Source organism: Aegilops tauschii, chromosome 2 (assembly GCF_002575655.3).
Source record: "Aegilops tauschii subsp. strangulata cultivar AL8/78 chromosome 2, Aet v6.0, whole genome shotgun sequence".
In the NCBI taxonomy this organism is placed as follows: Eukaryota; Viridiplantae; Streptophyta; class Magnoliopsida; order Poales; family Poaceae; genus Aegilops; species Aegilops tauschii.
The window spans coordinates 25,314,356-25,327,602 of record NC_053036.3 but is presented as its reverse complement, the minus strand read 5'-3'; the positions used below and the strand labels follow the sequence as shown (position 1 = coordinate 25,327,602).

Below are 13,247 nucleotides of genomic sequence, written 5' to 3'. Positions count from 1 at the left end.
GTTTTCGTCGTAGTGGTTAACCTAGCGGGTCGGGCAACCTAGCTTTCTGGCGGTCCAGGCCATCGCAGATCTTGTTCTGGTAGTGCTGCTCGTCATGATATACACAGTGATCACGCGGGCTGAAGTGGGTTTCTTCTTTCTAGGGTTAACCTAGCGTCGGTTGCCGTCGGTTGTGTGCACGACGGCTCCGTTATTTGATGCGGCGGCTTACCTAGGTATCCGGCGATCCAAAATAATCACGACTGGTGCTGTGGGCTAGGAATCCGGCGGTGCATGTTATCACGGGTAGCGCTGCTTCTCGTGATCCAAAGTGATCACGTACTGGATTCGTGGGACGTACCTTAACGCCGCTTGGTGTGGAGAGGGGGGAGGATCCATGGCCGATCAGAGGTTGTTGGCGTCGGTTGTGTGCACGATCTGAACGCCCTCGGTTGGGGCGCTCTCCGGTTGGTGTAGTTTATTTAACATCCGTGATCGTGCGCTAGGTGTTGTATATGTCAGCATTGATAATGTTTGCACATGTGATGATACATATTAATTGTTGTAGGAAATGGCGGACGATGAGTTAATTGATATGATGTATGACATGGAGTTTGGAGAACTGATGAAAGACTGGATAGAAGATTGGTCAGATGATGAAAATTCAGATCGTGGAGATAGGTCAGAGAATGGGAACGTATTGGAAGATCTTAATGTGAGTGGCATTATCATGTTGTAATTTTTTGGTGGCATCCGACAATATTATATTTTGAAAATTTATAGATGGATGAACATGATGATGGTCAGGAAAACAATGAGCATGATGATGGTGAGGAAAACAACTCGGAGATCTCGAATGAAGATTACATTAGTCAGGTATGGAAGTGGAATTTTTTGTTGGCATGCATGCAAATTGAATTAATCCTGGAATATTATATGATAAATACTTATGTATTTGTGTTATATTTTTCAGCTCATTTCCGAATGTCATAATGCGTACGACTATTACGGTGAATCCGACGCGGAGACAGGCCTTGATGTCGAATCATTAGCTGCATCTGATTCTGGGGAGTCGCAATCGTCGGTCATCATGAGTGAGGTATGTATGTAATCAATGTTGTATGGAAGTAATGTTATACCATAGAAAACTGTTTTCATGGCTATGTTATGATTGTGTAGGTGACAGAAGTTGAGGGTAAAAAGAATGTCCAAGATATTGCTAGTGCAGATGATAAGAGGGATATGTTCATGCAGATAATACAAATGACTTTTACGTCTCACGAGGCTGCGTATGATTTCTACAACAGCTATGCTAGATATAATGGTTTCAGCATTAGAAATAATAGGGTCATGTATAGCAAAACCGAGTCACGTCATATGCGTATAGGCGGTTTGTTTGTTCCAGACAAGGAAAACGTGACAGCAGGTTGCTAACCGAGGAAGGACACAGCCGTAGGCTCAGACCCGAGACACGCTGCCACTGCGAAGCGGACCTGACCGTGAAGCTTGACCAAAAGCGTGGGGTTTGGTATGTTGATAGTTTTGAGGACAAGCATAGCCATATCTTGGCAGGACCGGACGAGGTACCTTTTCTTTGGTCCCACAGAAAAATCAAAGAGTGCCAGAAGCATGAGATAATGTCCATGGGAGCTGCAGGGATTAGAATTCACGACATGATGGATTGCTTCATCAGCAAACATGTATGGTACGGCGGTGTTGGTTTTACCAGGCGTGAAATATACAACCTTTGCCCCAGGGAGAAGAGGAAGCTGCTTTTAAAAGGTGATGCTGCCACAGTCATAGGCATCATGGTCAGTAGGAAACAGAGGGATCCTAGCTTCTTTTTCGAGTACAAGCTAGACAAGGAAGGACATATGAATAGGATGTTCTAGTGTGACTCCCAGTCTCGTCATGACTATGAGGACTTCGGCGACGTGCTTGTATTTGACAGCACGTACAAGATGAACCGGTATGGTATGCCATTCATACCCTTTGTTGGTCTTAACAATCACCGGAAGACCACTGTTTTTGTTTGTGCCATAGTTTCGGACGAGACCGAAGAGACATATGTGTGGCTGCTGGAGACTTTTTTGAGGTCTATGTGTCAAAAGATGCCTATGAGTGTTATCACGGATGCCGACGCTGCGATGATCAAGGCAATTCGCCAAGTCTTCCCAGACGTGTGGCACCGTATATGTACGTGGCATATAGAAAAAAATATGAAGATTCACCTCAGTCACAAGTCCTTGAAGGAGTTCCGAACTCTTCTGTACTACAGCACGTCCACGGCCACGTTTGAGGAGAGATGGCACGCATTTTCCAAAAGATGGCAGTCGGAAAAAACAGTAACATGGTTGAGACGGATGTATAAGAAGAGGAGACTGTGGGCCGCGGCTTATCTGACAGAGGGTTTTTGGCTTGGCATGAAAAGCAACCAGAGGAGTAAAAGTCTAAACTCATGCCTTCACCTCCACCTAGACGGTGAAATGACCCTGGTGGATATGATTTTGCACTATGAGAACGCCGTTGTACGTATCCGTGAGAATGAGGCACGAGATGATTGCACGGCCTCACAGAGTTTACCGGTGCCAGTTACTAGCTCGAGGGAACTTGAGATAGCTGCTTCTCACGTCTTCACTCCAGCAAACTTCTATATGTTGCAAGCTGATCTTAGGAAAATTGGTGGCATGGAGATTGAAAAAATAAAGCTCGGAGACGGATCACAGCAGTACATCGTGGTCTGGAAGAATAACCGGAAGAGCCGTTTTTGGGTGGAGTACACTCCAGTAAATTCCGCAGAAACTATAAGGTGCAGCTGTAGAAAAATGATTCAAAAGGGTCTATCTTGCAAGCACATATTCCATGTACTGAAGTACTTGAATATATCTGAAATACCAAAGTGTTTAGTTCTTGTGCGGTTCACGAAAGACGCAAGGTTGGGACTGCCCGCCAGGCGCACAAGCGATCTGTTGGGATTTGGATGGACTGGAGCAGCTGAAAGAATGAAATATAGCCAGGTCAGTGTGTTGGCTTCAGAAGCTATGCATGCAGCATGCAAACACCCAACTTTGTGGGATCAGTTACAGGAGAGTTTGAAGGCCATGATAGCTAAGAGCCATGAGTATGATCAGCTAAAGGAAAATTTGAGTAAGAAAACGGCTGATCTTAGTACTTGTGCAATTGAATATGTAGATGATGGTGAAGGCAACATAGTTGAAGTTCATGATCCTATTAAAGTATCAACGAAAGGTGCAACTAAGGTAGATGAGAACCGCCCTATGTCAAAAAATGGTAGGCCACTTTTGTACGACGAGATCAGAATCAGGTGCGGCGCATGCAAATTGCTAGGGCACACTAAACGCAACAAGAAATGCAAACTAAATAAGAAGTAAGTTTTTGTATGCATTGTAGGTTATAATTGTTTTTAACTTGTCATTCATTAACTTTTCCTGTTATCGTGTGCAGAAGCGTGGTGGGCGAAGAAGAGTAGAAAAGTTGCTAAAGTTATGTTAGGATGAATCCAGTGATCTAATAGTGAGGTGTTTGCAATGTATTACTGCATACATGATACATGATATATACTATTGCAAGAGGCCAGTACCTTGAGATAGTGCTTGTAGCATATATGGACTAAACAGGAGGCGGTCACTAGGGACTTTAATCATGGAAAATGGATAGCATTTTAGTCATTGTAATGATGGCATCTTTTGTGTTGTCCACTGTAGTTATATTATATTAGAAAACTAGACGATACCCGACATGTTGTTGCGGGAATGCTCCCTTTGCAATATATTCATAGAGAAATGGTTACGTGTAACATGTATATGTTGTTGCGGGAATATTTTGTTTGCATGTTGTGGTGGACCTTTCTCCATACATGTTGAATGACGAGGTGGCAAACTTGCATGTTAAGAGAAATAGGTTAGTGGTGGCTAGTTGTTTAGATATAGAAGATGTAATTATGTTTGATAATAATTAAATTTTTTTCACTCCTTTGGTTCACCACCATTTAGATATAGAAGATACCAGCTCACTTTGGTCTATAGTATAGACTTCATACCAAAAACCCACCATTTTCCCCTCATAAAGAAAAGAAAAACCCAACATTTTATGGCTTGTAGTGTAACTCGGGCCGCTTGTCGCGATGACGTGGAGGGGGGGTGACGGATGCCGTAAGAAGGCGCGACACACGGCCGCTCCCATTGCCGAGCCCATTTAACAATTTTTTTTTGATTACAGCCCGTTTAAATGGGCCGCGCTGGCCACCTGGTCGGGGCGGTTCTTCCCTCGCGATCTCCACGCGCGTTCTATCTATCCACTGCAACCGCCGCCGCCGCTGCAGCCACCGATCCACGTCGTGCCGCCGGTCACGTTACGCCATGGTTTCGTGGAGCGACGAGTCGAGCTCTTCTTCGGATGGCGAATCCGTAACTAGCCTGCAGGTACGCTCCTACTATATAATCTCCAAATAGTGCTAGGGTTAGGGTTAGAGTTCTTCATTTCCGGTATTTAACGCAGGGCGTTGATTTGTGCATTATCTCTGTTGTTTCGTTTAGCTTCCTACGACTATCCCTTGCTATGAATGGAGTGGCATTGCTCACGATCTGTCTTCTTGTTGTCTGCATCGAGAACCTTGCGTCAGGCTAGTTGCTTTTGATTCCTTGGACACTGGTAGACGTTTTCTTGTCTGTGGTCAGAAGGTATGTTGTTCCGTACTGTAAATATATGTTTAAATTACCTCGTGCTCGATTTACTTCGCGGTAATCCATTGTTCTGCCCAAAATTGCATACATTTCAATTAATATTTGCATTTACAAAGTCCGTATTTATGTTGTTTTTTTACGGTCTAATATTTGTTTTAGCACATAATAGCATATACTTGTAGTTAATTGATCCATATATATATATGTATATCATTGCACGCTACATTTTGTGTTTATATGATTGAGACCATATTTTTAGTGCATTGCATGTAATTGTATTGCATTTGTGCATATATGATTGGGACCATATTTTTCATACTGTAGGAAGAAGTGAAATGTAACTATGTGGAATGGGTAGACCCGGAGTGGTCAGTGGCTACGAATTTCTGCTTGAGAGAACTGTGGAGCATGTATGACGAGAAGCTGAGATAGAATAATAAGAATGCTGAAGAAAAATGCATGTTAATTGGAGAAAAGAGGAGGACGGAGGAAGAGCTGAGATTTTTCAAAATGGACTTTGCTAAACTGGTGGCTGATAAGGAGGATGCTCTCACGCAATTGGGCAATGCAAGATTGTCACTTAGCGATCTCAAAGAGGAGCTGGAGAAGAATAAGATGGCAGATCATGGTTGTGCCAATCTACATCAGGTCCTGAGGGTAAAGGCTGAGAAAGACCGGGACCGGGTGGTGCTAGAGAGAGACCAAGTGATGAGAGAGAGGGACCATCTGAAGCAAGAGAAGAAAAAACTTGAGTATATTATTGCAGATTTTCTCAAACAGAAACATGGGTACATTGATAAGATCAAGAAGCTGAAGGAGATTTGTGATGAATTTTAAGTATGTTTTGTGGTTTATTGTTGAACAGAATGATCAAGTCCTATCTGCATTGTGGCCAGTTCATTTGTGTAAGGTCTAAGTATATTATATTAACCAATAAATTATATCACTTTCGAAATAGTTCTTGGCTAAGCACTGAAATTATTTTGCTTCCACCGGAGCTCTAAATCATACTGATCAAGCGGGCGAAATAGTAGTTGATCATGTGATTGATGGTGCTACTGATCCTGATCTTCATGATGCAGAAAAGGAAAAGGCTAACAAAAATGCAGCAAAAAAACTGTGCAACGAGATTTGAAGCAACACATAACGCCAAGGGAGTCAGGCGCAAGACACGAGGAAGATCCACCTGTGGACGCCGATCCCGAGAGATCCAGCGGCAATCATGCGCACGGGATCCCAGGCGGATCTGCCTACTCCACCAACCGCAGGATCCACGGGTGGCCCGTCTGCGTCCGACACGCGGGCTGTCTCCACCGAGCGGTCGGGCGGGACCGGACCTGGCGTGTCCCCCCGCGCCAACTGGCGGTCGTCGACTGGGTCGCCCGCGCTGGGACCGGATCTGTCGTTGTCTCGGGCGCGGGATCCCACACCGGATGGCACGACAGCCGAGGTTGATTCTCAGGCAAACAAAAAGGAATTTATCAACTTTTTTGCTTATTGTTGAATAATGCCAAATCAAATAAAAAAAATATGCAAAAGTAAAAAGGAAATGAATTACTCTTCCATGGAAGAAAAGAATGAACACAGCAGCAAAAAACATTAAGGTAGAACGAAGGGAAGCAAAAATTTATTGGTACGAAACGTATAGTCTGACTGCATTACACATACACAAGTATGTGTGAGCGACCAAAAATCCACACAAAATCCATGGTATCGTGCTTATTACATGAATGATAGAAAATCAAAGTTGTCCATGCCGGGAAACGTGCTTCTGGACTTAAAACAAACGACTGAAACTAGATTCTTGAATCATGTATGATGTCTTCACGCCTTGCTTTTCTTTGCGATGTCGCGGATTTTGTTCTTCACACATTCGAGCGTGTTGGTAGGTGAGAGAACCAACTCGGCGATGAGACGCCTTCTCCTTGCATTAACCCTGCCCTGCAATTTTTAGAACAAGGTTTAATGAATAGAAGTTGGTATTATACGACAATTGTACAAGTGTACGAGCCGAGAGGACAAATTACCTGGGTAAAATCGGCGGTCCATCGATCCCCGTCCCAATGCTCCATAACTTCAATCACAAAAAGGCCACAAGAGTTCCTAATATATATGCAAACATTAGTCACCGTGCACACGAACATGTCTTTCGTAAGTAGAAAATGATGAACCATAACTCACCCGTCCTCTTGTGGTGGCATGTCGATCTGAGGTATGATAGGCCATTTAGTGACGTCTGGATATTTGCCAGGTGTAATACGGTTTGCCTCTTCCATATCAATTGCTATTGCTAGTCGCTATTTGAAAGAAAGTAGTAGTGAGAAACCAGATGACATTTCATATGAAAAATGCTCAATGTCGGGGAGAGTACCAGTGCTTTCACAGTGTCGAGAGAGAACTCGAGAGGATAGAGCGAATCAAAAACTCGGAATTCTTTCTTGCTGTTGTGCATCACCACGGTAATCCAGTGTGTATTGCCGACGTTCAACGGGATAAATGACTGAAATGTGGAACACATTTGTAATCAGATGCAATTATGCTTGTTGAAATGAGTGTTAATGAACTAGTAAGAACATATCATACCTTATCACGGACGGTATAGTCGTCCAGAACCCTACGTACTGCTCCAGCTCTGCTCAGCGCACTATCCATGTTGTATTTCGACGGTTTAGGGTTGTCTCGTGCCTTAGCACGATCAACAAGGTATTTGGACCTCCAGGCTGGACAGAGGTGCCGATCATGACCAACGCGCAGAGCCAAATGTGTCTGATAAGCATCGATAACCTGCGTAAAATAATAGAACATTTTATTTTCATAGGTGACACCTAGATTATGCACTTAAATAGCAGGACATGGTAATAGATCTTACGTCATCCGCTAGCCATGTATGCTCAAGTACCGGTCGTATTCTCTCCACAGTCACAGAGGTGCCACGTTCATTGTAGTAAACTCTTTTTGTCATATTCTTCTTAGACCGAGCAGCTACCTCCACAAACGCAACAGCAGCATCGATGAGTTCCGGTGTCAAATCGTCCTTAACAGAGCCTTCCATGTCATTGTCACTAAACAGAGCTGCATGATAAATTACGAACGTCACGAACAGTGAGTACATGAAATGGTAGTAAATTAAGCACTAAGATAGCTACTAACGGTACCTCTAGTTGCGGTAGTGTTGCCGGATGGCTTAGTACCGCGAGCGCTTCGCTTACCGGGCTTGTCAAGTTTAAAGGGGGATTCAAATTTCTTGGGAACAGTCCGTCGGCGCTTCCCGGATATAACATCGTCTTCTTTTGCGGTTGCTGCAGACTTTTTCCCCTTGCTCTTACCCACCATCCTGTCGATAGAACTTGCAGAAATGCCAATGTCGGACGATTCTGCTCGAGGAGAATTACCTACAATCCAAGGGTTCTCCGGTGTTGCGCCGCACTCATCAGTAGGCTTCGTTGTCTTGTCAACATTTAACTTGGCAGGTGTTTTCTAGTTAACAAAAAAATAATGTGATAGGTTCAGTTAACGAAAATGAAGATGCATAATTGAGATAAATGAAGACAAATAAATGAAAACATACTTCCTCATCATCGTTGTTCTGGTTTACAACAGGCTCGTCAGGCTGTGTCAAATCAATCACCGGCTCTAGACCGTCAGAGTCATCCTTGTACACGAATTCTTTTTTTTCTGGCGGACCATTCTCAAAGGAATCCACTTCTAGGTCGGCATCGTTGTTGCCGGAAGCCGTAGCAGCCGCTGGCTTGTACATCACACCATTTTGGTTCAACTTCTCTAACAATCTCTGCATTACATAAAAAATATTTATTAATATCGGCACGATTTTGCAACTTCAAAAATGTTGTAAACATAGAATTAAGGGTGTGTCACCTCGGCTACTTGTTCTGGTATTTCCTTCATTTCGCTGCGTATGTAATCCATACACCGCTTCATGATGAGGTTCATCATCTCGTCCGCGTTTGAGGCTAACTTGGACTTCTTTGCCGCACCAACGGTGGGCTTCATTTTTGGCTTTTCTGGTTCAGGTACTTTGCGCTCCTGCGCCCTATACTCCTTGGTTATGTTGTCTTCAATCTGCATGTGAAATACAAGTATATGTGATCAATAAAAATATTAATACAACTAATTATGTTATATAAAAGTTAAGAAGTACCCAACGTAATGAATTACCTTGATGTTACCACGGCCACGGCCTTGGTCATAATCAAACTTGTCTCTCCTTGAGGCTGCAGCTTCAGTCCAATTCCTCATTAGAGGTTCCATGGACAAGCTAGGATTGAATGCGCATTCACCTTCCAGAGGCTGAACCTTCTCCCAGTACAGGTACTGCATGAATATGAAAAATTACAATTAGTACTATACAGCAGGTAAATTAGCAATCATATTTTTTTTGCAATGGTACAAGTCTGAAAGGTGTACCTGCAGGAGAGCTAAGTTCCCTCTCGGCCATTGGCGGAGGTGTTTGCCTTTCGTCACGTTGCGAAGGCAGTCCAGCAGAACCCGGAGGGTGAATGCATTCCAATTAATCTTGGATATACGCTTCACATCGTCCACCAATGCGTAATATTGCTTTGGTACAGTCTTGCTCGACATGGGAGCAAGAACTGTTCCAAGCAACACGAGGACAACTCTCCGAAGGAAATTGTCGTCGGCAGATTTATTTTTTGTGATGTCCACAATCAGATCATCGATGACTATGTTACCTGTGGTCTTGCTCAGGAATTGAGGCGGCACTCGATCTTTAACATCCTCACCTTCCTCACCGAGAATACCTTCTGCCGACAATCCGTGGTTCTCCAAGGCCAAGATGCACTCAACATCCACGGCACCGAGAGACACTTCGCCAACCAAGTCTTGTACAATGAATCTGCCCTTGCTAGGATCAAATATCTCAACCATGTACCGGATCAACAGTGTACGCATCTTCAGCGAAGGTATCTGAAGCATGCTACGGAGTGGTGTTTCGGCACGTGCGGCCCGTTGACCGGAAGATAGACCGGCAATAAGTTTGCACCATTTTTCTACGGCGCAAACAATTTCTCCGTTGAGTTCATCCATCCCGTTAAAAAATATACTTGGTTATAGTACAATAATTTATGTAATCAACTTTTTCCTAACATATTGTTGCATAAAACATAATAATGGAATACACTATCCCACAGTAGATAGAAAACTATACAACATAATTTATTCATACTGAAACATTCAGCAGAGACACGTGCAGCACATAAAATGACAGTTTAACAAGTACTTATTTAACCAATTAGTTTCATAATAAAAAGCAACATAATTTATCTAATCATTTATTTTCATATGGTACTGTACAAATAGATATAAGAATCAGTGACAGTGCCTAATTAACAGTAAATTGAAAAGAAAAAAACGAAATTATGCATACTGGAACATGCATCAAACAAACGTGCATCACATACAATATTAGTCAGCGTCTCATAGTTGCAACATGCATGTCTTAGGGCATTGCTATAACTAACACTGATAAAAAATTGTTGTTTATTCATCAATCCAACCTACAAGTGAAAGACAACAAACAACATGCAGAAACTAATTTGCAATCGTAGGGCTATCTAATCAAATACACGCACAAACAAATCTAGTGTCATAGGCCTATCTAATCTAATACACGCACAAACAAAAAACATCTACTCCAACAGATGTAATGCGAAGATTATGCGCTAATTAATCTTAGTCCTATCGAATCTAACACACGCACAAAGAAAAGCATCATGGATGCGGTACGGTTGCCAACATACTGGATCGCTCGATGAAGATGGAAGTTGTCGGCGTTGTAACGTGGACGCAGTTCGTCCACGACGGCCAGCACGCGCTGACGACCTGGATGTTCTCGACGATCTTGCTGGGGTTGGGCCGATGCTAGGGACGCAGCTGTCGTCGACTCGGCGGTAGGAGCCGTCGTAGACGACATGAAAGACGATGCCGAGACTAAATAGGAGGAGGAGGATCTCCTAGGTCGTCGTAACCACCAGGGATAGAATGCCCGTGATCTTTGCCTTCCTTAGTTGAGGAGAGGCTGTACGTGCTCCTAAATTAAAGGGATAGGCTTCCCACGCTCGAGTTTTTTTTTGTAGATTCCGATCAGGGAATTGTGTAACAAATCGCAGCTGCTCCTCTCTTTGAGCGATGAGGGGCTCGTTTCATGTATTTTTTTTTCTTTTCTTTTTCATATTAGAAAATTTTGATATCAAATAATTATTTCAACTCAACCAAATGGCCCCAATTTTTTTCACGCAATGGGATGACCATGGACATCATGCATGCCAATTCTCATCGATTTCCGACACTCGATGCATTTACTAGGATTTTGCCGGCGAAAAGAACCCGAAACGCTGCCCGGACGTGACGCAATGTTCGTTCGGTGTCAGGAATGGCTCAGATGTTGCATGGGGGCCTACATTGGTCATCCTCACATGGTGCCAAAGTTTGGTGTCATTTCATGCAGGCCAGCACATAGCACATGTGCAATCACCATCATTCGGGTCTGCCGTAGGGGGAGCCCGAAGGACGTTGTTTTTCTGGACTCAACCAAATGCCCCCAATTTTTTTTCACACAACGGGATGACCATGGACATCATGCATGCCAATTATCATCGATTTCCGACACTCGATGCATTTACTAGGATTTTGCCGGCGAAAAGAACCCGAAACGCTGCCCGGACGTGACGCAATGTTCGTTCGGTGTCAGGAATGGCTCAGATGTTGCATGGGGGCCTACATTGGGCATCCTCACATGGTGCCAAAGTTTGGTGTCATTTCATGCAGGCCAGCACATAGCACATGTGCAATCACCATCATCCGGGTCTGCCGTAGGGGGAGCCCGAAGGACGTTGTTTTTCTGGACTCAACCAAATGGCCCCAATTTTTTTTCACACAACGGGATGACCATGGACATCATGCATGCCAATTCTCATCGATTTCCGACACTCGATGCATTTACTAGGATTTTGAAAAACAATTCAAATGTAAAAAAGATAAGATCTATTAGAATGAAGAAGTGAAATAAAAGATAACATATTATCTTACATTTTGAAAATATTTCTAATATAAAGAAGAGAGCAAATATTAGAATGAAGAAGTGAAATAAAACAGAACATTTTATTTTACAAACTACAAACATTTCAAATATAATAAAGATAAGAAATATTAGAATGAAGAATTGAAATAAAACACACCATTTTAGTTTATATTTCGTAAATATTATCAATATAAAAACGAGAACGAACAAATGAAATAAAACACAACAAAATTGGGCATATTTTTTTAATTTTAGTAAACACTGTTAGAAATATTATAGAAAAAAGAGATTTGATTTTAAATATTAGAAATATAAACAAGAAAATAAATTTTGGAGTTAAGAAGTGAAAAACAAAGAGAATATAAAACAGATCAGTGCGCGGGTAAGGCTGCCCTGGGCCAGCCCGCCCGAATTGGGCCCAAGGCAGAGCCGCGCAAGGCACAGCGCAGCGCACAGCCGTAGGGTGGTGGGAATTTAGTCCCACCTTGCCAAGCGAGAGAGCGCCGCACCGGTTTATATACCCGGCTGCGACTCCCCTCCCAAGCACCTATCATATGCAGGCAGTACATTGCCTAACTCTCGGCCCCTCTGCCCCGTGGGGCCTACTAGCAGCAGAGATATTCTGCACCACGGGCCTGCATCCTGGCCCATGAACGGCTGGGTTCCTAGTCGTATGCAGGCCGTGGTGTATGAATTCTCCTTCTCTGGTAGGTGGGCACTTTTTTTGGCATATTGCCATGTGTTTTGATCTTCAAATCACACACTAAATTATACACATGCTAACTTGCATTCAATACACATTTTTTTGCATATATGACAAGTTAATGTTTTGACCTTCAAATCACCTAATAAATTTTACACATGCTCACTTACATGTAATACACATGGCTATTAATGGGATTTCAACAAAAATGAGGCCGTGGTGTATGAATTCTGCTCCCACATGCATGCCATGGTCATGGTAGGGTGTGCATAAAGATTGGGATCATTTGGTGGGACCGGCAAGGAAAACCTCTTTCAAACTTGCCCTCCGGCAAACCCGAATGGTCCGGCTTGTACATGGTTCATGTGGAGGCATGCATGAGATGACCCCACTTTTTCGGAGCATGTGGGCATGGCCAATGTGGTCCCCCAGGCAATGTGTGCACGAATTCGGACACAATACACACGTTGCGTCATGTCAGGGCACTGTTCTAGGGTTTTATCGCTAACCTTGCAGGGTTAAGCTATGTATTTGAATCTACAACCAAATTAACGCAACCTTAGAGTTGAAGAACTGGCTGATCCATATATCATTAATAATGCTCTATTTCCACTTCAAGCCAGCATAAACCTATATAACCAAAAGCCAGCATGGCCTGCATTCTGCCTAACCCATCATCCTAGGCTTACAAAGTTCATGAGCACCGCAAAATAACAGCAACAACTACTAAAACATCGCAACAAACTAAAGGCCACATCTTCAGCAGGAAGTAGAGTCTTCTTTTTTATCCTTCCAGTCTTGCCAC

At 43.3% G+C, this 13,247-nt stretch overlaps 3 protein-coding genes across 3 annotated transcripts; 2 read left to right on the top strand and 1 right to left on the bottom strand.

The window, feature by feature from the left end:
• The first annotated feature begins 414 nt into the window (after window positions 1-414).
• On the top strand, window positions 415-1,296 carry LOC141041930 (uncharacterized). Its single transcript, XM_073509502.1, has 3 exons — window positions 415-694; window positions 787-855; window positions 953-1,296. Exons 1-3 carry the CDS (start codon window positions 551-553, stop codon window positions 1,088-1,090), a joined length of 351 nt encoding a protein of 116 aa, XP_073365603.1. The 5' UTR covers window positions 415-550; the 3' UTR covers window positions 1,091-1,296.
• Window positions 1,297-1,622: 326 nt separating this feature from the next.
• Window positions 1,623-3,469, top strand: LOC120973357 (protein FAR1-RELATED SEQUENCE 5-like). Its single transcript, XM_073506772.1, has 3 exons — window positions 1,623-1,790; window positions 1,884-3,304; window positions 3,445-3,469. The coding sequence occupies exons 1-3, from the start codon at window positions 1,623-1,625 to the stop codon at window positions 3,467-3,469; spliced, it is 1,614 nt and encodes a 537-aa protein (XP_073362873.1).
• Window positions 3,470-6,506: 3,037 nt separating this feature from the next.
• Window positions 6,507-9,611, bottom strand: LOC141040651 (uncharacterized). Its single transcript, XM_073506771.1, has 11 exons — window positions 9,108-9,611; window positions 8,859-9,014; window positions 8,559-8,762; window positions 8,251-8,472; window positions 7,892-8,159; window positions 7,582-7,754; window positions 7,266-7,466; window positions 7,054-7,182; window positions 6,864-6,979; window positions 6,710-6,785; window positions 6,507-6,623 (listed from the first exon to the last, which is right to left on the bottom strand). The coding sequence occupies exons 1-11, from the start codon at window positions 9,609-9,611 to the stop codon at window positions 6,507-6,509; spliced, it is 2,166 nt and encodes a 721-aa protein (XP_073362872.1).
• Between the last annotated feature and the right edge of the window lie 3,636 nt (window positions 9,612-13,247).